Source organism: Syngnathus acus, chromosome 19, assembly GCF_901709675.1.
Source record: "Syngnathus acus chromosome 19, fSynAcu1.2, whole genome shotgun sequence".
Lineage (NCBI taxonomy): Eukaryota > Metazoa > Chordata > Actinopteri > Syngnathiformes > Syngnathidae > Syngnathus > Syngnathus acus.
In genome coordinates, this window is record NC_051103.1 from 5928760 (window position 1) to 5955922 (window position 27163).

The 27163-nt window shown below is 48.8% G+C and overlaps 4 protein-coding genes across 8 annotated transcripts; 3 read left to right on the plus strand and 1 right to left on the minus strand.

Annotated features, from left to right (window-relative positions):
* Nucleotides 1-319: 319 nt before the first annotated feature.
* Nucleotides 320-11949, plus strand: taok2b (TAO kinase 2b). Of its 2 annotated transcripts, XM_037278477.1 has the most exons (20): nt 320-875; nt 1073-1213; nt 1297-1368; nt 1443-1544; nt 1706-1751; nt 1833-1929; nt 2018-2131; nt 2224-2315; nt 2381-2474; nt 2544-2625; nt 2694-2861; nt 2941-3147; nt 3218-3462; nt 3531-3708; nt 3789-3917; nt 3986-4189; nt 4254-4493; nt 7925-8137; nt 8211-8393; nt 8515-11949. In XM_037278477.1, exons 2-20 carry the CDS (start codon nt 1082-1084, stop codon nt 9403-9405), a joined length of 3489 nt encoding a protein of 1162 aa, XP_037134372.1. In that variant the 5' UTR covers nt 320-875; nt 1073-1081; the 3' UTR covers nt 9406-11949. The 2 variants fall into 2 exon arrangements, with proteins under 2 accessions (XP_037134372.1, XP_037134371.1); XM_037278476.1 differs by lacking the exons at nt 7925-8137; nt 8211-8393; nt 8515-11949 and having other exon boundaries at nt 4254-6768.
* On the minus strand, nt 11865-14675 carry LOC119138463 (tubulin alpha chain-like). Its single transcript, XM_037278520.1, has 4 exons — nt 14549-14675; nt 13444-13666; nt 13184-13332; nt 11865-13091 (listed from the first exon to the last, which is right to left on the minus strand). The coding sequence occupies exons 1-4, from the start codon at nt 14549-14551 to the stop codon at nt 12117-12119; spliced, it is 1350 nt and encodes a 449-aa protein (XP_037134415.1). The 5' UTR covers nt 14552-14675; the 3' UTR covers nt 11865-12116.
* A 580-nt stretch (nt 14676-15255) lies between these two features.
* Nucleotides 15256-21439, plus strand: maz (MYC associated zinc finger protein). Of its 4 annotated transcripts, none has more exons than XM_037278529.1 (8): nt 15256-15420; nt 16253-16378; nt 16498-16693; nt 16976-17082; nt 18296-18543; nt 18622-18685; nt 18966-19137; nt 19201-21439. In XM_037278529.1, exons 2-8 carry the CDS (start codon nt 16337-16339, stop codon nt 19542-19544), a joined length of 1173 nt encoding a protein of 390 aa, XP_037134424.1. In that variant the 5' UTR covers nt 15256-15420; nt 16253-16336; the 3' UTR covers nt 19545-21439. The 4 variants fall into 4 exon arrangements, with proteins under 4 accessions (XP_037134424.1, XP_037134426.1, XP_037134423.1 ...); XM_037278531.1 differs by having other exon boundaries at nt 15257-15420; nt 16253-16369; XM_037278528.1 differs by lacking the exon at nt 15256-15420 and having other exon boundaries at nt 15497-16378.
* Nucleotides 21440-21856: 417 nt separating this feature from the next.
* Nucleotides 21857-27036, plus strand: tlcd3bb (TLC domain containing 3Bb). The gene is made up of 7 exons (XM_037278536.1): nt 21857-22277; nt 23337-23539; nt 23605-23688; nt 23761-23986; nt 24254-24349; nt 24971-25080; nt 25231-27036. Exons 2-7 carry the CDS (start codon nt 23415-23417, stop codon nt 25478-25480), a joined length of 891 nt encoding a protein of 296 aa, XP_037134431.1. The 5' UTR covers nt 21857-22277; nt 23337-23414; the 3' UTR covers nt 25481-27036.
* Nucleotides 27037-27163: the final 127 nt, after the last annotated feature.

Genomic DNA, 27163 nt, shown 5'->3' on the forward strand with positions numbered 1-27163 from the left:
CACACTTGGACATCCGAGAGGTCGTTCCAGGTCTCATGGGCAGTGGAAAATAAAGATATCCGTAGTTGAATAAGAGGTGATTTGATGCCAATAAGCGTTTTAACCCTAAAATAGGGGCTGGCTATCCCCATAATAATCTATATATGAATTCAATATTTTTTCCCCAAATAAAAAATTAACATTTTATGTTTCTGTCACGTTTATTTTAATTCTTACATGAGTGCCAAACGGGGCCCATTGTATTGCTATTCATAGTTAAACCACACGAGGGCGGTGTTTTCCCTAACACGGCTCAGGCTGCTTACGGCGAAGAAGACAACTTCCGCTTTCTTTTCCTCTCCCACCCGCTCCTCCGCCATCACGGAGTACTGAACAAAAACCAATGTCGAGCAAAATGGGGAGAAGGCGAACAGCGGAAGAAAGCCATTAACCCCCGTGACAGCACCCAGCGGAACATGGAGCAACCCCGCGGGGATTTATGACATCATTCCACGATGCGGACTTCCCAATTGGCTCCTAATGTCGCTAGAATCGCTAACTACCGACACCGCTAATTAGCGTGCGATTGTGATAGCGGCCGCTCTTGTCGCCGCTAGCTCCGTTAGCTTGACAACCAGCCAGCTAGCTGTCACCAGCGCACTCCATGGGCCGCTTTCATTCATGTCGCCTGCAATATTCTGTCCGATTTCCCCCGGCAGTGTCAGGATGGCGACAAGTTTGAGTATCGGTGTCTGCAGGCAAAATGCAGTTTGCTCGCGCTGAGTAGGCGCACTGGGGGTGGGAGGGGGGGACCATAAAGGGGGAGTGAGACCTACATTTTTCCATCCAGGCCAGTTAGCTAGCTTTGGCTAGCTACAGTGGATACCAAAGCCACGGTAAGAAAAGCATTGCAATAATTAAATTAAGACATTAAAACCTTTTGAGTCATCGTGTGTTCTGACGTGTTGCAGCAACATTGAAGTGTTTAATTGATGTCTGTTCATCTCTCGATGAGCATCAGTAATGTGCCAGTAAATGTAGCATATACTTTTGGATTTTTATAAACATTACTGTGTAAATCCTGACCACCCAGGCGCTGGTCATGCCTTCGAGTGTGCGGGCCGGGAGCCTGAAGGACCCGGAGGTGGCTGAGCTCTTCTGCAGGGAGGATCCTGAGAAGCTCTTCACCGACCTGAGGGAGATTGGACATGGGAGTTTTGGAGCTGTGTACTTTGTGAGTTGTGTTTCAGTGTTGTTGTTTTTTTTTTTTCCCCCCTCACCACTTTTTTTGCCACTCATCGTCTGTTCGGCTATTAGGCCCACGACATCCGCACCAATGAAGTGGTGGCTATCAAGAAGATGTCCTACAGCGGCAAACAGTCCAATGAGGTAACAGTGGCGCTCACCAACGCATGCAAGCGTATGTCATGCTGGCTCAATCGGCACTTGTGTTTGCGTTTTAGAAATGGCAGGATATCATCAAGGAAGTCAAGTTCCTCCAGAAACTGCGACACCCCAACACGGTCGAGTACCACGGCTGCTACTTGAGGGAGCACACGGCATGGGTAAGCCGATGCTTGCACACTCTCCCGCTGCTTTTTTGAAATTATTTTACGTGTCTAGCTGGAAACGCTCCACCGGGTCAACCGTGAATGTTATTGTCGCTCTGGTTGAGCCAAAAATAGCATCGTTGGCTCACATAGACGCCTCTCTCTCTTTCTGCCAGCTGGTGATGGAGTACTGCTTGGGCTCGGCTTCCGACCTTCTGGAAGGTAAGAGGGGAGGAACCCGTTGCTCACGATTCCTCGCCGGCGTACTCAAAGCTTAACATCCTGTGACATCTCTTCACTTAGTCCACAAGAAGCCCCTCCAGGAAGTGGAAATAGCCGCCATTACCCACGGTGCACTGCAGGGTCTGGTCTATCTTCACTCGCACAACATGATTCATCGGTACGCCGCTTTGTCAATCTGCAGTGGATTTGCTCACGTTTTAGTGCGACCTTTGTCTTCATTATGCTGAGCTGTCATTTTCTCTCAGGGATGTGAAAGCAGGAAACATTTTGCTCACAGAGCCTGGTCAGGTCAAACTGGGCGACTTTGGCTCCGCCTCCATCGTCGCCCCGGCCAACTCTTTTGTAGGAACACCTTACTGGTAGGAGCTTTCATATCACGCGCGGCCTCTCGTGATCTGTCGAGGGGAAAAGCGGCAAGTGGTTCAATATTTGTCTTGTCTCCTCCGTGCAGGATGGCACCCGAGGTGATCCTGGCCATGGATGAGGGTCAATACGACGGAAAGGTGGATGTGTGGTCACTTGGCATCACCTGCATTGAGCTGGGTAAGATTGATTTTTTGTTTGCCTTTTGCGTCCTCATCTCACTGTTCCGCTTTGTCCTCGTCTAGCCGAAAGGAAGCCTCCTCTGTTCAACATGAATGCTATGAGTGCCTTATACCACATCGCACAGAATGAAAGCCCCGTGTTGCAGTCCAATCACTGGTAAGTATTGTGTGTGTGTGTCCCCAAACATTTTTATTGGCTCCTTCAAACACCAGCTTTGTCTTTTAGGTCCGATTATTTCCGCAATTTTGTGGACTCGTGCTTGCAGAAGATTGCCCAGGACAGACCTACCTCCGACGTGCTGCTCAAGGTGAACGTCGTCACAAAGCTCATTTATCGTAAGCCCTCCATTTTGTTCAACCCATTTCTCCCTTCCAGCACCATTTCCTATGCAGAGAGCGTCCCATGACCAGCGTGATGGACCTCATTGCGCGCACCAAGGACGCTGTCCGCGAGCTGGACAACCTTCAGTACAGGAAGATGAAGAAAATCCTTTTCCACGAGGCACACAATGGGCCGGCGCCAGAAGGGGCTGACGAAGAAGAGGTAGGGGGAAAAAAAAAGATCAGTTTTTCCAATTGACACAGCCAAACACATCATGTTTTTCATCATCGACCCTTTTCAGGACGTGGAGCAGTACATGCTGCGCACCGGCACAGTCAACAGCATGGAAAGCTCCCACTCGCTGCCGTCCATGTCCATCAGCGCCAGCTCCCAAAGCAGTTCGGTTAACAGCCTGGCGGACGGCTCGGACGACAGCGGCGAGATGGCCATGATGCAGGAGGGCGAGCACACCGTCACCTCCAACAGCTCCGTCCTGCACAAGCCCCTGGTCAGTCCAAACGTACACATTGGAGGCTCGCAGCTAAACTCAACCCGTCCGCTATTGTCATTTTCCGCAGAGCCACGACAACATCTACGACGACCCCTACCAGCCAGAGGTGGACTTGCAGCGAGATGCCTCTTCTGCCGGTGGAGGTGGGGCAGGAGGCGGAGGAGCAGGAGGGGGGGGAGGAGGAGGAGGAGGAGGAGGGGGGAGGCGCCGTCGAGGCCGTGACCATTTCGCCACCATCCGGACCGCCTCGCTCGTCACCCGCCAGATCCAAGAACACGAGCAGGGGTCGGCCCTTCGAGAGCAGATGTCCGGGTAAAGCGGCGATATGCGAAAACAGCATCAAAACCCAATGAGCAAAATTAGAATACAGCTCCTTGCAGGTACAAACGTATGCGGCGGCAGCACCAGAAACAGTTGATGGGTCTTGAAAACAAGCTCAAAGCAGAGATGGATGAACACCAGCTGAGGCTGGACAAGGAACTGGAGAACCAGAGGAACAGCTTCTCTATGGAGGGTGAAAAGTTGTGCAAGAAGCACTCGGCTATCATGGACAAGGAGGTGACTTGTTGTATTCCTGAGAAATGCTCCGGAAGTGAGAGGATGAGAGCGAGACTTTTTTTTTTTTATTTGCTCCACAGACTAAAGCGGTCCTGACTGAGGAGAAGAAGTTCCAGCAACACATACTCGGCCAGCAAAAGAAAGAGTTGACCGGTCTGCTGGAGTCGCAGAAACGACAGTATCGGCAACGCAAAGAGCAACTCAAAGAGGTATCTTGCCAGCTTTTATATTTACATCCGGTTTCAACACATTGAAACGGATCCATCCGTCACTCAAGGAGCTGAACGAGAACCAGTCGACGCCGAAGCGGGAGAAGCAGGAGTGGCTGGTGCACCAGAAGGAGTGTCTGCAGCAGCACCAGGCGGAGGAGGAGTCGGGACTGCTGAGGAGGCAGAGGCAGTATTATGAGCTCCAGAGTCGCCAGTACAAGAGGAAGATGCTGCTGGCACGCCACAACCTGGAGCAGGATCTCCTCCGAGAGGTAACCCGGAGAGTGAGCTCGAGGACAATTTTCATCGGTGATCGCCTTTGCCGTTGTCCACCAGGAGCTGAACAAGAAGCAGACGCTGAAGGACCTGGAGTGCGCCATGCTGCTGCGCCACCACGAGTCCACGCAGGAGCTGGAGTTCCGCCAGCTGAGTCTGGTGCAGCGTACCCGGGCCGAGCTCATCCGCACCCAGCACCAGACGGAGCTCACCAACCAGATGGAGTACAACAAGCGGCGTGAGCAAGAGCTGCGTCAGAAGCACGCCGTGGAGGTCCGACAGCAGCCCAAGAGCCTCAAAGTGAGTGACAACCAGAGCCAGATCTCAGATGGCCCCGGTGCCGCCTTGGCAGAGGAGACACAGATAGAAAAGCTCGAGGAAGATGAGCAAGGCACCAAATCTGTACACCATGATGACGTAGAGCCAAAGAGAAGCGAGTGCTGGCAAGTTGAAGCGAGTCAGACAACAGAGAACCACGGTGGGGAGTTAGAAAAGCCACACGTGACCAAAGAGACGGTAGCAGAGGGCAGCGAATGTTTACACGATGATGCGATGAAGGCAAGAGAAGGCTGGGAAGAGTTGAGGGAGGTGGAAGGGCTTCAGCGGCAAAATGGCGCCCAATTTAGAGAGGGGGAGGAAGTTGTTTTTGATGAGCACGAGAAGCCGGCACAATTTAGAGAGGGTGACCTTCCCACCCATTACGCTGACCCCGAGCGTGACGCCAGGCCAAAGCGCAGAGGCTCCGATGAGCTCCAGAGCTGGGAAGATGCCAGGGAGGTGCAAGGGCAGCAGTGGGGGGACGAGGAAGAAGAAGAAGAGGAGGAGGAGGAGGAAGGCAGAGGCGTGGCCGACGGCTGCCCCTCTGAGCAACTCATTAACACGTTGTCTCTGGAAATGAGACGCGCCCGCGAGCAGGAGCTGGACGACCTGTCCGAGTTCTACTTCCCAGAGGTCCCCGAGGAGCTGGAGCCCGCCGCAAACGTCCCCCTCCCTCCTCCTCCTCCTCCTCCGCCCTCATCCTTCCCGTGGCTCTTCTCTCACTCGCTGTGTCTCCTGCTGTCGCTTTGGGCCGCCGCCCGGCCCTGCGGCCTCACCTTGCTCCTCCTGTGCGTTTTCCTCTTGTCTCTGCGCCGCTCGCCTCCTCCGCCCTCGCTCGGGTCGCTCATCCTGTCTGCCGAGCTGGCCCTCCTGGCCCATTTCTTCTCTTACCTCCTTCTGCGCTCCTTCTTTTCGCTTTCCTTTTCCTCCTATCTGTCGCTCAGCCTGTGGGCCAGCGGCCTCATGAGTTTGGGGCTCTCCTTCAGCTTGGGGATGTACTACGTGCCTATGATTTTAGTGTCGGCTTCCTTCCTGACCTCGCCCTCTCTCTTCCTCTCGCTCTACCTGCTGGTGGTGCTGGTGGTGCGGCCGGCCCGCCGCTTCCTCCAGCGCGGCCCCCGCAAAGTCAACCGGCTGTGCATGCGTGTGCTTTTCCGCCTGCCGCGCCCGCTCTTCGCCGTGTGCCAGTCGCTTCTCGGCGGCGTGGCCGAGCGCAGCCTGTACGAGATGTTCCCCAAAGCGGGGCGCAACTGGGGGGTGCGGTGCTCCAAAATCCCCGTCCCCCTCAAGAGCCTCCCTTTAAATCAGCAAGCTCGCCGCAGGCGGCCTTCCTATCTGGCGCAGGCCAACCGCTGGGTGAGGCAGTTTGTCCGGCGCCCGCTCGGGGTCCTCGCCGACCTGACCAATTCGCTCGTGCTCAATCTCGCCGGCAAGCTGATCCAGAAGCTTCCGGTCGGCATCGATCGCCGGTTGAGGCGAGCCGGGCTTTTGAAGACGAGGCGGCCCAGCAGGCTGCCCCGACTTCTGCCCCGCGAGGTGAGGGAAGCCAGGCTGAGGGAAAGAGTGAGGCGCGAGATGGAGAGGCGGCGTAGAGCGGAGAGGGAGAGGATACTCCGCGACGACACCCGGTGGGAGTGCGCTCTGCGGAGAACGTCCTCGGGAAGGTTTGTCAGGGGGAAGGTTCGGCCGTGGAGATGAGAGCAGAGAGAAAGGTGCACGTGGGCACTCGCATGTGTTATAGTTCACGCAGGCATCCACCCAAAATCGGGCTTTAACGTTTCATTATTTTGCTTTTTGTAAAAGTTCCTTACACTCATGTTTTGTTCTTCATTTGTAAGACAATTGGAAGTTTTTTTTTTTTTTTTTTGATCGTGTCTGTGCAATTTTGTTTCTATTTCATTTTGGTGTTCTTACTTTATACTTGGAACAAATATGACGGAGTTAAGTGCGGACAACGTTTCGCCCGAGACCAAACACTAGTCAGTCACAGCGTGCAATAAATGTCACGACCAAATCTAGTGTGTGACAAGAAGAAGAAAAAAAAGCAGATATCAGCTACTATTTGAGTCCAATTTCAATTTTTATTGCTGTTTATGCGATAATCTTGTTAGGTTTTACCATGTAAACTTTGAGTTTTGATTTAGTCACGTAGAGCCGTTGAGTGCCTTTGAAATAAATATTTGCACAAATGCTTTAAAAAACAATTTACGGGAAGACTGAAATGAACATTGGATATTTGAAGTATAATATTTGATGTGTTTTTATTATATGAAGCCATATAGACAATCGTTTCCTGAATGTGAAGTTAGATGTAATCTGAAGTGATGGTCGTTTTCCCCCCCAAAGAGGACTAGAAAACGTTTATTAGGTTGGACCAAAAAAGAAAGAAAAAAAAAAGATATATTTATTTTCACTTAACAGGATCTTTAAAAGGGCTGTAGTATATTGTAATTACCTATAGGTGCCACAAGATGGCGACAACAGTCCAAAGATGCTACCAGATAGACCAAAGTAATGCTATTGGGGTTTTTTTTCTTCCCCAAAAATTCTAAATAGACAAAAATCATAAATTCCGAACGGTAAATAGGCGTGGGAAGGCGTAAATTTTTTGCGACAGGGTACATTTCAAAATAAGCTCAAATGCGTCATGCATATTGGCGAGGACATCTCAGCTGTATGTGATGTAGAAGTTGTTAAAAAAAAAAAAAAAAGCAAAACTCCCTCAGGGGAAACAGTTTGAGCTTTGCTTTTGGGTTTTTTTTCCTTTGAAACATTTCACGTCATATTTAATTTGTTAAGTTATTTGCCATTGATTTCCATTTGTGTGTTGAGTTGTCCCCTGTTCCTTTGTGTACGTTTACATGTTCGTATTGTGTTGTTAGCGCATCACCGCGAGTTTTATACCAAATTGAAGCAGTATTTCTTTCAAGAGCAGGAGTGCGATGTTTGGCAGCCTCTTTTTTTTTTTTTTTTTTTTTAAATTCACGTTTGGCTGTTGCTCACATGCTTAAAAAAAAGCTGTCCTATTTTTCTTTACAGTAAAATAAATTCAGCTTTATTTAACTCATTGTCTTGTTTGTTTTTATGATTTCAGTTTCCTTTGTTGTCATTTGTGTTCTTGCTCCCTAACATCAGCCTTTTTGTCATCGTGGTCACTTTTTTTCTTGTTTATTTTGAGTTTTAAAACATTTGAGAATTAATATAAAAAGTATTAAAAAAAAAAAAAAAAGTTCAAGTAAGAACGAATAAATTAAACACGCTCACATAACATTTTTAGTTTTATGTAATTGGTTGATTGGAAAAATTTTATTGTTATAAAATAAATTGATTATTCCAAGATCCCCATGTTCAATGATGCATGCTAGACCTGGATCTCTCCACCCCCCCCACCCCTCTCTCTCTCCATCCTGCAGTCCAAAGAGCTGCAGATCAAGCGGCAGTTCCAGGACACGTGCAAGATTCAAACCCGCCAGTACAAAGCCCTGCGGAACCACCTTCTGGAGAACACCCCCAAATCGGACCACAAGGCCGTGTTGAAGCGCCTGAAGGATGAACAGACCCGGAAGCTGGCCATCCTGGCCGAGCAGTACGACCACTCCATCAATGATATGTTGTCCACGCAGGCTGTGAGTAAAGAAAGCATATTCCTTTTATATCCTTAAATAACTCCCCCTCCCCTTTTTTTGGTCTTCTTTGTAGCTGCGATTGGACGAGACGCAGGAGGCCGAGTACAAGGTGCTGCGTATGCAACTGCAGCAGGAACTGGAGCTGCTCAACGCCTACCAGAGCAAGATCAAGATCCATACAGACACCCAGCACGACAGGGAGGTCAAAGACCTGGAGCAGAGGGTCTCCATCCGACGGGCGCTGCTGGAGCAGAGGGTCAGAACTTTTCAGCACGATGTCACTTTTCACCCGTGCCAGTATCTTGGATATTTATAGTGCATGCCACTTTTACTATGTCTTGCATCACTCACGGCTCCCGCTCATTTTCTTCCCTCAGATCGAGGAGGAGATGTTGTCCCTTCAGAACGAGCGTTCCGAGCGCATCCGCACTCTCCTGGAACGTCAGGCTAGTGAAATTGAGTCCTTTGACTCTGAGAGTTTACGTCTGGGCTTCACCGGCCTGACCCTCACGGGCCTCCCGGGCGACGCCTACTCCAAACAGGGTTACCCTAACGCGCCGCCGCCGGCCCCCCGCTCCACCAGCCACTGGAGCCACGGGGTGCACCCCATGGCCGCAGCCATGCCGCAACCGTCGCGACGCAGCCACAACAGCAGTGGCGGAGGAGAGCGAGGGGAGCGACGGAGCGACTCCTCCTCCTCGCACTTGGCAATGGCGCTGGCGATGGGGAGGGACGGGGGGAGGGAGGCGCACCACTCGCCCCATTCCTCCGCTTCGTCGTCCTCCTCGTCTTCCTCCCACCACCAGCGCCACCATCTCCCCCAGCACTACCACCACCAGAGCACACCGCAGTTGTACCGCGAACGGGAGCGGGATCACGACCGGGAACGGGAGAAGGAGAGGGACTGGCCCGGAGCGCGGGGACCCGGCGGAGATCTGGTCCATCCTCTCCCCTTGCCCTTTTCCCATCACCTGCCCTCGCGCTCCTCCTCTCAGTCCCTCGCCATGCTACCACCGCCACCCCCGGCCCCTCCGTCCATCTCCGGCCCCTCCTCCTCCTCGTCTTCCTCCTCGTCTTCGCAGGGGGCGGTCTACGGAGGTATTCGGGCCGCCCCCAGTCTGATGGCGCTGAGAAACAGCCCCCAGCCTCTGAGGAGGACGGCGTCCGGCGGGGGACCCGGGGCGGCCGCCGGGCCTGACGCTGTCCTGAGCCGGAGCACCTCGGTCACCTCGCACATCTCCAACGGCTCGCACCTCTCCTACTCCTAATCTCGGAGTCCTCAAAACCTTTTGGCTTCAGGAACACTTTTCCGAGAGATGTTATTTTCCCCCAACTTTCCCCACTTATACTAGAGAATACTGTTAATCACTAAACAATTGGAGACCCCAAAAATCTGTGATTCTGAATGTGACACGAGTACCGCTAGTAGTACGCAGGCTCCCTCTAGTGGTACACGAAAGAATCACTACCTAAATTAATTGGATTATATTCATATTTAAGAACTGTTATTTTAATTCTGAGTAACTTAAGGCACCATTTTGAACAGGAGCTTCATTCCAATCTCAGTTTGCCTGCCTTAGGCCACGAGGACATCGGTGGACACGTGAGACAAAGCCAGGCCCCATTTTGAGCTGCATCCTGCTCCCTTTATCCACTCAGGGTGGGAGAGAGGAGAGAGGAATGTAACACAAGTCGTATAGTCTTTTTTTTTTTAAATACTTTTTAGGACTTTTTGTCTCTCTCTCTTCCCTATCAGAGCTGCAGATTGGGCAGCTGCGTCTTCTATGATGTTCTGTGTCGGAATGGAGGAACTGAGAAGACAGCTGGGGAAGAACATGAGGCACTTTGTTGTTGTTTTTGGTGTACACACTGTACTTGTATGTAGTGTCCAGATATATAAGCACCGTTAATTTAACCAAGAAGAAAACAAAAGAGTGGCTAAAATGAGTCTACTTGAGGCTAATTTAAAAAAAAGAAATTTAATAATTTTTTTGTGTAGGGTTTAAAAAGAAAAATGTTGCTTGGAACGTCACCAATGCCTTTAGGGATGTCATGTCATCAAAATGTGTCTTTGATGACCACAAGTGAATGTTTGTAAAGAGAGAAAAGCAGTGTAACAAAGAAGGAAGATATTAATCATTCAGGCATCCATGACGTATAGAGTATCTTAACAGACGTCACTTCAATGCATGAGCTCGATGTGCAAAAGACATTCGTAAGCGTCACCAAAACATATTTGAAAAGTAATGTAACCGTTTCACCGCGCCACATTTTTTGGATCTATATTGTACATATTTATGTGGAATATTATAAGCCGGTTTTATAGAGTTGCGCAGATGCCGACGAGTAATTTTGATATACGGTATTGTATTCAAATCAGTGTTGAATTCCGAGATTTCAGAGCAAATGATTCCAAAATGCATTTTCTAGAGTTGTCAATATGACCGTAGGCAATCCTGATTGATTGTAGCTGTCGTCGTATCATCGCACTATTTCAACCTGCGGTTAAAAAGCTGTAAGAAGAAGAAAAAAAAAAAAAATCATATATATACTGTCGGGTTCGTGTGTGAGGTATTAATGATTATTAATAGGGGGTTATTGATAATTGTTAATGATTTATGTATGTGTGTAGACCAGTGAAGTCAAGTCATGATGACACTTTTTGAATGACAATAATCAAAAGACACGACAGCAACCTGTTGAATATACATTCATGCGTTTTCTATTTCATTTCAGGAGTCATCCGGACAAGCGTGAGGCCATCGGCATTGATAATTTAATCTTCTGAGCATCCTCGAATCGGTGCAGGTAAAAGTTGATCACACTTCAAAACTTTCAGAGGGGCCAATGCCCCCGCCGCCCCCCCCCCCCCTTCGAACTCCGCCAGAACTTTCCAGGTGGCAATTTGTAACAGTGATGGCTTTTTGACAAGCGTACAAAAACTGCCAATGGCCTCAGGTTTGTCTGAATGATAAAATTTGAATTTCTATCTGTTTTATATTAGCGGTGCTCCGTTCAATCGGCTACTGGCCGATTTCGCTGTATGTGAAATTTCAGGATGACATTAAATGCACCACAGTCTCTCTGCTGCGATCTGCTGATGACACTCTTTGAAACTATAAACTGATTGGTTTGATTGGTAAGGTCAAAAGGTCAAATAAGATTAACCTTTAAAGCTAACATTCTGTGTTCATCTTGAAATTTCACTCCAAAACAGATCCCTAATTTTTTGGTGAGTCGCATGTACATCACATACAGAAGAGGAACGTGGACTCACGTGAACTCTGACCTCCAATTTTTTTTTTTTTTGGCCACTGGAATGTTTACAGGCTGTTTACAGTTTTTAATTTTCAAGTGTTTTTTTTTTTTTTACTTTGATTCAGGACTACACAAAGCACAGGAGGACAATGAAAATGAGAACACATGAACAGGGCCAGGCCTCGACCGAGCCGCCGGCCGGGTCACTTCCGAGCCGGCGGCAGTGACGCTGCTGAGGTCCAAAAGGTCCTTTCCCCAACCTTCCCTGGAGGTCTAAACGAACTGAATCGGAAAGGAAAACCTCACCGCCGCCGTTGTTTGTTTTGACACCAGAATCTCAGTGCATGCATGCGTTAAGACTCCTCAATGAAACAAAAGCTGTCAACATGCTGGGTTGTGTCCTGCGTGGACGACTTGTCAAGTGTGAATCTCTGCAGAAGCAGAAGGAAGTGGCGAGACGTGCAAGGTATTTTGAACATTTTAATCAAGTATTCCGGGTGTTGGAAACAAAATGGGGTGCTTTAGACTAAAGTTAATAAATTGATATGAACACATTTATCCCTTATAAGATCATGTGCTTTCTCAGTCATGGAACAAAAGAGAGAACAGAATACAGACGACAGCCTGGTATTTCACAAATCTTCGAAAAGATTGTTAGCAGTGTGTGCAGCAGGCCAGAACACAAATAAGGAAACATGTTGACCGTGGGCGCGCTAACGCGCTAATACTCTTCGCCTTCCTCGTCGTCCGCCAGGCTGTCGGTGCCCACCTCCTCGTAATCTTTTTCCAGGGCGGCCATGTCTTCCCTGGCCTCGGAGAACTCTCCCTCCTCCATGCCCTCGCCCACGTACCAGTGTACGAAGGCGCGCTTGGCGTACATCAGGTCGAACTTGTGGTCAAGCCGGGCCCAGGCCTCTGCGATGGCGGTGGTGTTGCTCAGCATGCAGACGGCCCGCTGCACCTTGGCCAGGTCTCCGCCGGGAACCACGGTGGGAGGCTGGTAGTTGATGCCAACCTTGAAGCCGGTGGGGCACCAGTCCACAAACTGGATGGAGCGCTTGGTTTTGATGTTGCTGATGGCCGAGTTGACGTCCTTGGGCACCACGTCGCCTCGGTACAGCAGGCAGCAGGCCATGTACTTGCCGTGGCGGGGGTCGCACTTGACCATCTGGTTGGCCGGTTCGAAGCAGGAGTTGGTGATGTCGGCCACCGTCAGCTGCTCGTGGTAGGCCTTCTCGGCAGAGATGACGGGTGCATAGGTGACCAGGGGGAAGTGGATGCGCGGGTAGGGCACCAGGTTGGTCTGGAACTCTGTCAGGTCCACGTTGAGGGCGCCGTCGAAGCGCAGCGAGGCGGTGATGGATGACACGATCTGCCCGATCAACCGGTTGAGGTTGGTGTAGGTGGGCCGCTCGATGTCCAGGTTCCGGCGGCAGATGTCGTAGATGGCCTCGTTGTCCACCATGAAGGCGCAGTCTGAGTGCTCCAGTGTAGTGTGGGTGGTCAGGATGGAGTTGTAGGGCTCCACCACCGCCGTCGACACCTGGGGGGCGGGGTACACGGCAAACTCCAGCTTGGACTTCTTGCCGTAGTCCACCGACAGGCGCTCCATCAGCAGGGAGGTGAAGCCCGAGCCCGTTCCGCCGCCGAAGGAGTGGAAGATGAGAAATCCTTGTAGGCCTGTGCACTGATCAGCCTGGGGGAAAGGAGGAAGATGAAAATAAGATTTTTTTTTTTTAATCAAATAAGTATCGTTTGGCCAAAATTATTTCCACCAGAAATTCTTACCAGTTTGCGAGTTCTATCAAGGACCAGGTCGATGATCTCTTTTCCGACAGTGTAGTGACCGCGAGCGTAGTTGTTAGCCGCGTCCTCCTTCCCAGTGATCAACTGCTCAGGATGAAAGAGCTGGCGGTACGTCCCTGAGCGGATTTCATCTGCAGAGCGCAAGGAAAATTGATTTCAGACCACAGGCCTCCCTTGACACAAGCACTGACATATTATTATGTTGCTGTTTCATGTCAGGTGGAGTGAAACGTTCTTCATACCGATGACGGTCGGCTCCAAATCTACAAAGATCGCTCTGGGGACATGCTTGCCAGCGCCGGTCTCGCTGAAAAAGGTGTTAAAGGAGTCGTCGCCGCCTCCGATGGTCTTGTCGCTGGGCATCTGGCCATCGGGCTGGATGCCGTGCTCCAGGCAGTACAGTTCCCAGCAGGCATTGCCCATCTGGACGCCTGCCTGGCCAACGTGCATGGAAATACACTCTCTCTGTAAGGGAAGAGTAGATGAGACAAAATCAATTTTTGAGATTTTATAACTTTGTCACATATCAACATGCCAAGTTTGCTTAAGTAACTTGTAGAATAATTAAATATCGTTTTAAATGTATTTAATTTTGGTATATTAAAAAGGCTGCTGTCGTCCATGGAAGTTTCATCCAATCCAATGGAACCGGTAGTCCATTCCACCAATCCAGATGAGCCAGGCCAGTCACGTGATCGCACTGACCGATTTTAAAATATACAACTCACGAGTGAGTCAGCAGTTACTTAATTTTTTGGTAGTTTGATTTCACCCGATACGTATTCAAATACTCGAGGGCTGTACATTTTACTTTTGTTATTATCTTAAAGTATCAAAGTAATAAAGTACATTTTGCCTCCTCTGCCATTGTTACGTTCAAGGACATGCGGCCATCCAATGGCGCACTTTGCACGAGGCGGAAGATTAACTTGTGGCTTCACCGCCTGGTAAGAGGAAGGCTTAAATACGTAACAAGTTTATTAGTCGCTAAAGACGCATTAAACACATTTAAAGACAACAAGAGGGGTAATCGTTGGGTTATCACAACCCTTTTCTCCCAGTCAGTTTGAACCACGAAGGCGTTTTTTGGCCTAGGCGTTCACTCGCCAGACAGAAATGACGCACTATTTTTCATTTTTAAAGAATTGCGCAGAATTGACTAATTTTATCATTTGAACCACACAAGTTTAAATCAACAGTATTGTAAATAACATTAAACACGACGAAGTTGCTAGTTTCTTTTTTTTCTTTTTTTTTTTTTTTACTGCGACACTCAATTGTCATTTTTACATTATTCCTCTTAATATTAATAGCATCATTATTATTAGTTCCTCGGTTTCCACTAACCATGTTTGAAGTTTTTCTTCGCTGACGTAAGGTTGTCTGTTGAAGAAATTAACTGCAGTGCTCTGCGGAGGGAAAGAGGCACCAGTACTTATAGTTGAGCCAGGGGCGGGGCTAGGTTCGAACGTTTGAATTTCTCGCGAGCGGTCCGTTGGTCCTGCTGCATTCACGTGTTCCTCGTAAACATGTAAACCCGATTAAGGCCTCGTGTGACTTAAGTGAAATTATAGCTTGGACGTTTCTTTAATGATTAATAGACTGTTCGAGTCTTATCTAGGGGTTTCTGATCTAAAAGCTTGATAGTTAGTGACAGGAAATAATATTTATCTAAGATACACTGTAGATTTAATTTGGCTCAGATTTTAACCCTGCAGTGAAGTAACCATAGTAGTAACTACATAGTTGTGCTCGATTCGTTTTTTATTTATAAATACATTGCCAATAAAATACACGTACTACACACATAATTTTGACTGAAATCTGATGCCTGTTGCAAGACACATGTTTCCAAAATGTAGCTTGTGCAAAAAAAGAGAGAAATGATGTTTTACCGGACCTGACTAACAACTGCATTTAATTTCATGATCAGATAGCTAACAAATCGCTGGTTGTAATGTAGACGATCCAAATACGACGCAGTTCCTGCGCCTTTTCTCCATTGTGCTATATGCGACTCTGACATCATTATTGCGGGCCGACGGGAGGATCGCTGCGCACCGCCCTTTAAGACGGGTCCGAGGCTCGGTCGTTGATGAAAAAAACAAAACAACAACCAAAAAAGTCGTGGCGGCGGTGCTGGTTCCGAGACGCGGGGGGGAACCGTCTTATTTCGACGTACGGTCCCATCTAGCTGGTTTGGAGGACAACAACAAACCGTGAGTGCATTTTGTGTGAGCCGACACGCCCGGGCAAAGAAGGAAGGAAGGGTGGGGGAGGAGGACCGCGAGGACGGGGAGGACCGACCGGACTCGAGGCCGCGGGAGACGGAAGTGAGAGAGGGGGTTGCTCCGAAGAGGAAGCCCTATCCCTTTAAAGAACGAGTGGGCCATAGCGGTGCGAGAAAAGGAGAGGAGGGGTAGAAGAACGAGGAATTAAAAAAGAAAAGGAAGAAAGACACAGGGAGGGCGGAGGGAGAGCGGGCGATAAAAAAAGAAAGATGACATCCTCGCGGCTGAGCGGCCGAGGTGGGGCGACGGGCCGCGGCCCGGCGAGAGCGCCGCTCGCTCGGGCCACGGCTTGACTCCGATAGCGAGGCTTCGACAAACACCCGAGTGGCCTAACGGACGAGCTGGGAAAACAGAGATTGACTCATTAAAACAAAGCATGTCTTGACGGGCTGACAGATACGTGTCTTATAACCCCGTGTTGCACCAAAAAAATACTTTTATTTCACGCAGGATGGCTTGGACGTGTAGTCTTGTGAAATTTCGACGTGGGCTTATAAGGGAAGTCGAGCTAATGTGATTTTTTTTTTTAGCGGTGGCCTGATTCTCGTTGAATTAATCCAAGTCAAATATCCGAATCTGCAGGGCGAAAGGCATCTCGGTGCTACCCGGCCTACGTGCGTCCACTGTTGCGCCCATTTGGTTTCACCGCATCATGCCGCCCCCTTGACATCACCACTTTTCTCTTCACCGTTTTTTGGTTGAGACCCACCGTTGCTTTATTCTGTTTTTCAACGTTGGGTGTGGTCATTTCTTTTTCGAGGGCCGACCCCAAAACAATGCGAAAGCTGCCCTCCTCGATCTCAACCAGGAGCTGATTTTATAATCTCCATCTCAGTGGTGCAAAATGGATGCTGCGTGGAGCAATTTCCTCTTCCAGGTAGGCTTGGTGAGAACCTCTCTTTTGTTCTTGTTATTCTTAATTGGACTCAGTGGCAGCAACTATCAGCAATGCTGCAGTGGCGAGTAGTGTGCACTTTTGGTGATGATGGCTTCTTGTCTCTCCAGAATGCTCCCACCCAAAACCAAGTGGAGGGGGGCCTCCAATCGGAGCTCATGTCGGTCCACACGAGCTCTCCCCAAACCCCACCCACCGAGCACATAGCTCAGCCTCCCTCCACCGTGGACACCACCGCGCTCAAAGAGGAGCCCATGCCCATCGAGGTCCATGGAGCTGATCCACACCCTGCTGCCACTTCATTAGGTACACCAATGACTTGATCACTTCACATAAACCACCACCGTCATGATTACTACTATCGTAAAATCATGTGAATAGCACATATTATTATGCCCCCCCCCCCGCCCCTAAAAAAAATTAGAAAATATTTTTTTTCCTCTGCACCTGTGTCTCCAATAATATGAATAAATCAAATGAAAACATACCAATACATTAGTTTTACTAAGCTAGTGGTTTTAGCAAACCGGGGTCTTTTATTGGAGAAGTTATTGACAGTCTTTTTTTTTTTTTTTTCCCTCGGCGCAGTGAAGCCCATGTCCCGGCCAGGCCGCGTGCCGCACATCTGTGCCATCTGCAACAAGCAGTTCAAGAACAACTACAACCTTCGGCGGCACCAATCGGTCCACACAGGGGTACGCATGAAGGACAGGGCCAGGGAGCAGGCGCAGGGGGTGCAGGAGGGAGCCGCTGGCCAGGTGCTCACGGTGGTCCCGTCGGTGATGGCGGTGGGGGCTGGAGGGAGGGCGGAGAGGACCTCCGGAGTGCCCCTCACCCTGCTGCACCTCTCCGCCCTCCCCCTTCTCGCCCCTGCCGGCGTGCTGACGGGTGCCCAGCAGCCGCATCTGGGTAGTCAGGATGGTGAAGGGGTTGCCATGCCCGACGTAATGGCTAGTGTTAACCCCCATGCTCCGCCTCCTGCTGCTGTCGTCATGGCCACAGGGGCGACAGTACAGGTGGGTCAGGCCAGGATGGCTGTTGTTGACCCCGAACCTTCAAGCATGTTGTTTCTTGAACCGCGAGCCACGGGGATGGTCGACTTGGGCCCTCGCGTTGTCACCTGAAAACCTCCCCCCGTGTGTTGCGGTTGGCGGCGGTGGATAGCAAAAGCCTGCACACCCCCTGCGCAAATGGCAGCTTTAAAACGGGAAGCTAAATCTTTGCAAAGCTTTTTCCACCGTGAGTACGAAGTAGAACTTTTTCAAACCCAATAAGGGGAAAAAACTCAAGTACCACCACATTTATTTTTTTCTTCCCCTTGCTAAAGTATTTTCTTTTTTTTCCTATTTAGTAGTAGTCACATATCTTTTAATGTGAACAGGGGTGTGTAGACTTTTTGGATCCACTTTACAAGTCATCGTGAAGGAACGAGGGACCATAAAGCCACTCCATCCCCGTAGCCAAGTTTAAGAAACGTGCCAGCAGTCACCACCACGCTCCCCTGCATGTTCTCCGCAAACAAAAAAGAAGCACTCTTAACGTTCGGACCAAATATTCACGCGACGAGGAACTGTTAATATGAATCCAAGTCATGCAGGTTTTGGAAATGCGCAAAAGTTGATCGGAGGCAACTGGCCTCTTGTTGGCGTTTGAAGACGTTTCATTCAAAATGCTACTTCAGTTCTAAATTTTGAAACCAATCTGGTTCTGAAAATGGATTTGAAGGAATTTAAAATTGAAGAAGCGTTTTGGATGAAAGATGTTCAACAGTTGCCTCCCTTCCACATTTGCCTGTTTGTTAATCAAAACTAAACATGGGTGTCTTTGCATGATTTCAACATTCTGACTTGTTTTATTGTTTTGCCTCTGAACTCTTGATGGCATGTTTTTACGCGCCTTTCCCCTCAGCGGCCGGCCAATCAGAACCCCACGCCGGTGAGGAAGAACCACGCGTGCGAGACGTGCGGCAAAGCCTTCCGCGACGTTTACCACCTCAACCGCCACCGCCTGTCCCACTCGGACGAGAAGCCCTTCTCCTGTCCCATCTGCCAGCAGCGCTTCAAGAGGAAGGACCGCATGAGTCACCACGTGCGCTCGCACCAGGGCGGCGTGGAGAAGCCTTACATCTGCCCCCACTGCAGCAAAGCCTTCTCCAGGTGAGGAACATGGCCGCCGTCTGAGAGTGATCAAAATGGATGTGATCAAGTGTTTTCCCCCTTTCTTTTCATCTCAAGACCTGACCATCTCAACAGTCATGTGCGACAGGTGCACTCCTCAGAGCGGCCCTTCAAATGCCCGGTATGTTCTCTAGGATCCAGATCTACCAGGGATTGGTGGAAATCTGCAATATTAAGAAATGTACAGTACTCAGCTGTGAACTGAAAGTCATAAAGCATCGCCACATCATAAAGATGAAAATACCGGAAAGGAAAAAATCTGTGCTCAAGGTCGAAATTGCCGAATATTCTGCTTTGATAATTCCATTGATATTTCTTTAGTCGAAGAATTATGATTTTTGAAATAATGGGTCACATTATTGACATTACACGTTCCTTTTCCGTTTCTTTGTCCGACCCAGACGTGCGAGTCCAGCTTTGCCACCAAGGACCGCTTACGCGCGCACATGATTCGGCACGAGGAAAAGGTCCCGTGCCACATCTGCGGCAAGCTCTTGTCGGCCGCTTACATCACGGATCACATGAGGGTGCACAACCAGTCGCAGCACCACGTCTGCCATCTGTGCAACCGCAGTAAGTCCACGCTAAGCAAGACTTTGTCGCGTCCGATGTCATTTGGCACTCTTTTCCTCTCAGGCTTCACCACGCTGACCTACCTGCGCGTCCACGCTCAAAAGCACCACGGCCAGGAATGGAAGGACAGCCCCGGAGGGTTCGGCGGAGCAGGGTCCGGCGGCGTGCTGGTCTGCCATCTATGCGGCGTCCACTGCAAGACGCCCACCCAGCTCCAGGGCCACATGGGCACCCACAGCAGCAGCCAGAGCGCCCAGAGCCCCGCCACCTCCAACGTGGCCGCCAGCAGCTCCATTTCCCTCAGCAACATGGTGACGGCGCCCACCGTCTACGTCACGGGCGGCACGGTGGTGGACCTGCTGGTCACGGACTGCTCGAGCATTGCGGCGCCGCAGTCGCAGAGTTAGCGACGGCGGCAATTACTTCAAGTCCTTGAAATCAAAAGAGGGCAAGGTAAGAGAAGTGATGCGTCCATGCTAATCCGTTTACAGTAATCGGTCAAAGTTGGAGCATCAGAAACACGTTGCATTTCGACACACTTGCATTTCAGACGAGCTTGGATGTCTAATAATAATTTTAAACAGTGGCAGGTTGTTTGAAATAAAAAATAGTTACACGGGCCAGCATCCTTGATCCTCGCATCCAGCTCGACTGATGACAACTTTGCTCTCCTGCGCGTCCGTCGCTGTAATTACAAGAACTTCTCCTCTCTCGCCCTCACCTTTAGCATTGGCTGCTCTGTTTAACTCACACCAGCGCAGATCTTACCTCTTTTTTTGTCTTCTTAGATTTTTTTTTTAAGCTCACTGACTCAAAATATTTAGTGCTTGTGTTAAGAATGAGAATTAGCACACTGAGGAAAAAAAACAAAACTAGAAGGGAAGTTGTGTGTTTGTGTGGACGAGGCAGGGCTTCTTTAGCATGTTAGCTTGTTTGTTCAGAGTTTTAACAACAAATCTTTATACTAAAGTGGTTACATTAGTTTAGTAATTAGCGGTATGGCATTGTAGGCGGTATACTTCTCGGTACAGAGTACAGAGGGCGCCATAGAGCAACGCGCAGGCCCTTTCGCACTGCACTTAGGAGTAACTGGAAACAGCATGCAGAAAATGGAGGGGAAAAAATATTTTTGCTACTTCCTGTTGTGTTGCTTTGGGCAAGTTTGCATAACGCCGCGGCAACCAAGTGCAGTTTGTAAGCGCCTACAGTGAAACCTCCAAAGGTTGATCCAACCTGACGTGGGATCAGTTGCGATGTTCAATGAAAAACGAGATGCGGTTCCTGTGAAGAAATTAGGTTTGGACTCATATTTCGAAAACGACTTTGGAGGTCTCACTGTCGTCGTTTGGTTTGTGAGGATGAAAATGAGTTTTCTTGCGCTAAAGTCTTCCTCTCCGGGTCGCGCCAAGAAAAAACAAAACAAAAAAAACGATGACTTTGAATCAACACTTCAAGCTTTTGATACTGCGACTCTTGCACCTGTAAGAAAGAAAAGAAAAAAAACTTTTGCATGAAAGCAATCTGAATCGGCTTCTCAGCGCAAAATGAACTTTGAGTGCTTTCACTAAGGTTGTAAACAATAATATTTACATGTTGATTTTGTTTTAAAAAATGAACCTTGTTGGCCATCTGTTTGATTGTAACTGTTATTGCCATAGTCTTTTTTTTTTTCTTCTTTTTTTCCTGTTATTATTTTCTCTACCTGCCAATCCAACGAGTAAATGTTAGCCATTAGATTTAGTGTATAGCACCTAACATAAACTTTTATCATTTGACGTGGATCTCGCCGGTGTCGCGGAGGAAGGGCTTTAAGTCAAGAAGCGCCACAGCAAGTTGACAAACAACAATTTCTGCTTTTGTACTTTTTCAGTTTTGAGTGAATGTTACCGTTGATTGCTTTTGCGTTGTGTTTAAACTGTGTTCTTCCTTCCTTCCTTCCTTCCTATTGAGGAAAGTTGTCATGTACTAAACAATAATTTTACATTTACACTAAGAGAAAAAAAATACCTCTAGAAATCTGTACGGCTCTTGTGATAAATCTTAATGCCTTATCATACTCAACTGCATTTTATGATGATCAGATCATAGTCATGGGATTCATTAAGAATATTAATGGGATGTATTTATATTTATATTTTTATATTTCTCAACAGTATGCATGTCCAAAAGGTTAGTGCAAAAACAGAGGGGGAGAAAAGATGCTTATTACAGTCATACAATTTCGGTTATTTTGTAGATGAGGTAGAGATCATGTTCTTGTTTTGTAATTTGGACAATTTCAAGTAAAATGGGTAAACATGCACTGTGTTGTTTTCATCTGTTCGCTAACAAAAAAGAAAGAAGTCGGTAAATGTAAGCATTTGTGTTTAATATGCTTTAATCCAGGAATTTTCTTTACCAGCATCACTGCTCGTAATCTTGCCTTAATCTCGGTTTTAATCTCTTTGCGAGGGGAATAAAAATGCAATATTTTGAAAAGCAATGAGTTAGGATTGGGGAACAACATTTGGACCGCTGATTAAGTCTTGAATCTGACAAGTACTTTTGACACCCGTGCAAACAACATCCATGGAGCAGAATCGACTGTGGCTCCATGCAAGGTTGGGGTTCGTGAGTTGCGGCGGTGCTGCTACTGTGGATGCATGGGGAGAAAATGAAATGCAGTAGGGGAGACAGCGAGTGTTGCAAAACCTCGTCATGACTCGATGCTGCTGTTAGCAAGTAGCTGGCGCAGCAGTCCGCTGACTGTTGAGTCAACAGCAGCAAGAGAGCGAGACACACACACACACACACACCGACACACACAACAGATGCAATGACACGGGCACCGGACCGCTCCTTCGACGACTGACAATCCCCTCCCAAAGATTTTATTTTTGTGCGTTTGCTTAGACATTTATACAAATTGATCGCTGAATGCGTCCATACTTGTGCGAGCGAGTGAGCTTGCTGCTGATTTCGATCGAACTTGCTGCAAGCTAGCTGTTAGCTGGCTGGCTAGCTGCTAACCCTGCAGGCATCCAAGTGGCCGCACAAAACATGTGGATCGTCGCGGCGGAGACCCCCGGGACCACTCTAGCTTTACTCCGCGGGACGCGAGTTTCAAGCGGCCGCTGACTGGACGCCACCAAAGCCTCTGTGTAAATATCCGTCTTATTTTGACCCGTTTCCTCCCTCCCCGCTCGAGACATGTGCACCGAACTCCTGCCTGCTAGCGGCGACGGGTTAGCTCGGCGGCGGCTAGTGCTAACTGCTACAAACAAATAACAAGTAAAGTGTCGCCACAGTGTGTAACAAAACATATTTTCCACACCTTTAACACGTTAACAGCCTCGTCTCTGGTGCAGCCTCGTTTTTATTCCTTATGAAAAAAAATCCCACTTGTAAAGTAAGAAGCATGTTTAGCCGGCGGGGACTCGCTGGTTGACATTGGCTAATGTTAGCCCGCCGGGTTTAGCGTCATTGTTAACACAAATGACCTGCACTGTTGCATTGTTTCCAAATTTAGGCACTTATTTGACACTTTGGATGGAAAAAAATCAAACGACAGAATCCCAAACAAAAATGCAAATATAAAGTGTATGCACAGATAAGTTATGGAGCTTCTACCATCAAATGGTAGATCATTTAATTGTTCTTTGTATGTAGCTTGCCGAGTTAGGTGAAGGTAAATACATCATTTTAAAATAAACAATCTCCACACGAATTACATGCACATTGTTCATATAGGGTTAAGTCATACTTCACTTACCTTACTGATACCTACAGTAAATACAGATATAATGCTGTCAAATTTGAATCATCAACCTTTGCCGTAACAAGTCTCGGATCCATAGTCCAAGATGATGCTGCCAGGAATTTTCAGCACAATTTCTGTGATGCAATGTGCATGTGGCTAATGGATGTCAACTTTTTAATGAGTCAGCTGTCCAGTGGAAGCGAAACCACTTGGAAACCCGACTCAATAAATGGGACAGCAGGTCTTACTGTCATCAGAATGCGGCGATGCTGATGACATCACTTCACCGATTGACTTTCAGTTTGTCTTTGAGTTGATTGTAGGAATTTGATAATGAGCTTTTTAATCATGCCCATCATAACGCGTAAATTGTTTTCAACACTTCTCTTGAGTTCTTCCTCCTGTTGGACTCGGCACGATCGATACATGCTGATACTTGTCGCTCTTTGACCTCTTGCAGGGAGGAGAAAGAGCAACAAATCTCCAGGACCAGATTGCCCTCCCAACTTTTTGCCTCTCAGACAGACGGCGTGGGACCATGCTGACCATCCTCGCTGCTGGCTCCGTCTTCTTTCCGGGCCTCTTCCTTCTGTCCAAGCAGTGTCTCAAGTCCATCCCGGCGCTGCGATGGAGCGAAGGCGACGCCGTCATCGTGTCGGCAAGGTTGGGAAAGATTGACGTTTTTCCTGGGTCAGCATTTGTTTTCACGCCGGTTGTCTCCGTTGTAGGTTGGTGTCGTCGATTCAGGCGGTCATGGCTTCTTCAGCCGGCTACATAATCGCTTCTTCCTGCGATGACATCATCGAGGATCAGTGAGTCCCTTTGTTGTCTTGCAATATTGTTTGGTGCAGGTCACAAACCAAACCATTTCTTGCACCCCTCAGGCACTGGCTGACCAGCAGTTACATCTTGTTTGCCGTTCCCTACTTCGTGTACGACATCTACGCCATGTTCATGTGCTACTGGTACAAGCTGAGGGTCAAAGGGCACGAGGAGGCCTCGGCCGCCCCCCTGCACGTGGCGTCGGCGCTGACTAGCTACCTGCGCCGCGAGTTCCTCATGGTGTTACACCACGTCGTCATGGTTACCGTCTGCTTCCCCGTTTCTGTGGTAACCGCCCTTTCTCCTCCGTGCGTTAGATGCTAAATTGAACGCTCCGTGGTGCGTTTATATTGTTTACATGCTGAGAATTGTATTGAGATTTTCACATAGAAAATTCTGCAGCAGCTAAGCCGCCATACATTTTTGTAAGCTGGTGACTCCTGCCAAAGGCGTATTTACAGTGCCGCATAATTATAAGCGGTGCGAAGTGCGAGGTGTAATTGTTTTCTGGCCCGCTGACGATTTTCTGTCCGTCTCGCCCCCCCCCCCCTCTAGTTTGTGCGTCAAGGAAAGGGAGATTATTTCCAGGGCATCATGTTCATGGCCGAGCTCAGCACTCCGTCGGTCTGCTTAGGAAAGATTCTCATCCAGGTAGGTGGACGCTGGCCAAGCCCCTGCACTGGTGCTGTGCCAAAAGGACGCACGTGGCGCGAGAGAGCCACGTTTCCACCACCAAGGACGCTACGTGAAGGGCATAGATGCCTTTTCATTCAATTCCGCGATTGCGACGGATCATTTTCACATGATGCGACCCTTCCTGTTCACCTTTTCTGACCCATACCAAGGAGAACAGGATTTGGTGGAAACGTGTCTTTCTTGTTAAACATCCTCTGCTTTTGCCAATGTCGTTGTCCGCCTTCTCTTTATCCCACCCGGGCGGCGCCCGTCCCTGCTTATCCTCAGCATGCAATCCGCATATGTTAACTGTCCCTTAACACGAGCGGCCCTTCCAAACATCACTTGGTAACGCCCTTTGCTTGAGTAAACATTGCACACGCCACCCTAACCCCTTTGCGTTTGTTCGGGCTGTCAGCTGTCGCTGATAAGCTCAAAAAGCCGTGACGTTAGTGGCTATAGGCCCTCTCGCTCAATGCAGGGGGAAGGGAGGTGGGGGTGGGGGGAGGCCAAGCCAAAGTCCACTCATGGCAAACCGCTGGCTTCTCTTTGTCTCTTTCTTTGTCTCTCCGCCCTCTCTTGTTTCCCCTCTCTCAGTACAAACAGCAACACACACTCCTGCACAAAGTGAACGGGGCTCTTATGCTGATCACTTTTTTCATCTGTCGAGTCCTCCTCTTCCCTTACCTCTACTACGTCTATGGAAGGTACGTCTTTTCTTCCTCCCGCCTCTCTTCTCTTAACGCTCAGCTTGGGAGTCTCTCATATGCGGCGGAAAAAGGGGAGGGGAAGGGTGGGGATTCCGTTTGCGTTTAATCAACACGTCCCTTGGTGTCTTTCCTTTTGTCGGGGTGCAGGTACGCCTCCATTCCGTTCCACTTGGTCCCCCTGTCGGTGCCCTGGCACACTAACCTCGGGGCCGCCCTGCTCATGGCGCCGCAGCTCTATTGGTTCTGTCTCATTTGTCGGGGCGCCCTGCGACTCTTCATGGGCACCTCCCGCTCCCAGAGACGGCGCGCGGCCACCACGGACGGCGGCGCGGCGGCGGCCCAGTCAGCCAACGGCTTCCGAGTGCCCTCCGCCGAGCCCGACTTGGCCACCCACTGAGAGGAGTCGGGGGCGGGCGTGGCAGGAAAGGGGGGCGTGGGGGGGGAGGCGAATGTACCAATGTCACGGGGTGGGGAGACAAGTAGCAAAGCGGCGAAGGTTAAAAGGCTACAGACGATGTCCTCAAATAGCGCTGGAGTCTTTGCAGGCCGCTCGCAGCAACCGCCGGGAAAGTCGGCTTTGCTGGCCTTCAAGCACTTCAGCCTCTCACTTTGTAGGCGTAAACACAAGAGTGCTGTCGCTCTCTGATGATGTCATCGGGGCACTGTGACAGGAAGGAACGCGCACTGACCTGAGAGGATTTAGCCTGGATGTATAGCAAAGCATAGGCCACCTTTTTCCTTCATGTAGATCAAATCGTGACCTCGCGGGAAGAGCAGGTCCGTAGGAATGTATTATAGTGTATGTTAGAACATTTGCTGTAGACGGATGGCAGTTATAGCAACCGAGACGACCAAAAAAAAAAAAAAAAAAACCTGCTGAAGGAAATTCCGGCTTCTTAGTGTTTCTCTGTATCCTCTATGTAGTCACTGTCACTCTAACATGGACGAGCAACCCACAGACTGGGAGATCATCTCGTAGGACTGCATTCTGCTGCCTTATCCCCCTTTTTCCACAATTTTGCTCTTTGTTTGATTTTCATCCTCAGAGGAGACGGGGACAAATGTGACGGGTGTACATAGCGCCGATTTCCATGTCAGTGTTAGGGCAGTGTTCCGTTTTAAAAAAAATAATGTTTTCATTTAGTGTTGATCAAGGACGCCTCACCTCCGTCGGTTTACACAAACGAGCCCCGATTCCCTCGCGCAGCTACGTGTAGATACGACGTCATTCCGATGATCGCAAACGCAACAGGGCACACTTTGAAAGGATGGGCGCTGGAGTTGCTGAGCTAAAAGAAAATATTTGTTCAGTTGGCCAAAATATCTCGCGCATGGTCATTTCTAATATTGTCAAAAGGCATTATTAAGGGACCCCCGCCATGTTGCACTTTGAAGGGGAAACAGTATTGTGGGGAAACATTCCCTCGTAATTTACACGCAGCCCGGAGTCACAAAAACAAACATTTATCCATTTCAGTGTTTTTAATTTATGTATTTATTTTGCGACTTTTTACATTGTGCAAATTGCACCGCAGGTTCTATGAACCTTGGTTTGTTTTTTTTGTTTTTTTTAAACAGACCGGCTGGCTTAGTCACTTTAATGTGTTGGTTTTAAAGTTGCAGCTGCACTCCCTTGGAAATGGGTCATGGCTAAAAAAAATATATATAATAATATATAAAAGGAGAGAAATGCGTGCCAAAACATCTGGAATACTAACCGGGCATGTCGAACACATTACCCACCCCTCCCTTCAGCCCCAGCTCAACCCGAACGTACCGTATATTCCACCAAATGCTTATTTATTTGTAAGTATGTATTTATTTATTTATTTGGTTTGTGGTTCTGAATGCATATTTATGCATCCGTATTATACTCGATGCTTCGGAGCCTGATGTGAAGGCCGTAATGTTACTCAAACTTAATCGGAAATATACTTCTCTGTCCTGATTGTCTCACGTGTTGTATTTATTTGTTCCTATTAATTGTCTGCACACCCCTGGCAAAAGAATATATGCCTGTGAGTATTTGTGTCTACATGTTGCGCCACCATTTGTGATTGCTGCAGTGCTTTAAATATTT

Coding starts and splice junctions, on each gene's coding strand:
- taok2b (XM_037278476.1), top strand. CDS start 1,082: ATGCCTTCGAGTGTGCGGGCCGGGAGCCTGAAGGACCCGGAGGTGGCT. Junction 3,148..3,217: donor CCGTCCTGCACAAGCCCCTG/GTCAGTCCAAAC, acceptor CATTTTCCGCAG/AGCCACGACAACATCTACGA. Junction 3,463..3,530: donor CTTCGAGAGCAGATGTCCGG/GTAAAGCGGCGA, acceptor AGCTCCTTGCAG/GTACAAACGTATGCGGCGGC.
- LOC119138463 (XM_037278520.1), bottom strand. Junction 13,333..13,443: donor TTTGGAGCCGACCGTCATCG/GTATGAAGAACG, acceptor TGCGCTCTGCAG/ATGAAATCCGCTCAGGGACG. Junction 13,092..13,183: donor TTGATAGAACTCGCAAACTG/GTAAGAATTTCT, acceptor CCTTTCCCCCAG/GCTGATCAGTGCACAGGCCT.
- maz (XM_037278529.1), top strand. CDS start 16,337: ATGGATGCTGCGTGGAGCAATTTCCTCTTCCAGGTAGGCTTG. Junction 16,379..16,497: donor TCCTCTTCCAGGTAGGCTTG/GTGAGAACCTCT, acceptor TTGTCTCTCCAG/AATGCTCCCACCCAAAACCA. Junction 18,544..18,621: donor TGCAGCAAAGCCTTCTCCAG/GTGAGGAACATG, acceptor TTTCATCTCAAG/ACCTGACCATCTCAACAGTC.
- tlcd3bb (XM_037278536.1), top strand. CDS start 23,415: ATGCTGACCATCCTCGCTGCTGGCTCCGTCTTCTTTCCGGGCCTCTTC. Junction 23,689..23,760: donor GATGACATCATCGAGGATCA/GTGAGTCCCTTT, acceptor TGCACCCCTCAG/GCACTGGCTGACCAGCAGTT. Junction 24,350..24,970: donor TAGGAAAGATTCTCATCCAG/GTAGGTGGACGC, acceptor CCCCTCTCTCAG/TACAAACAGCAACACACACT.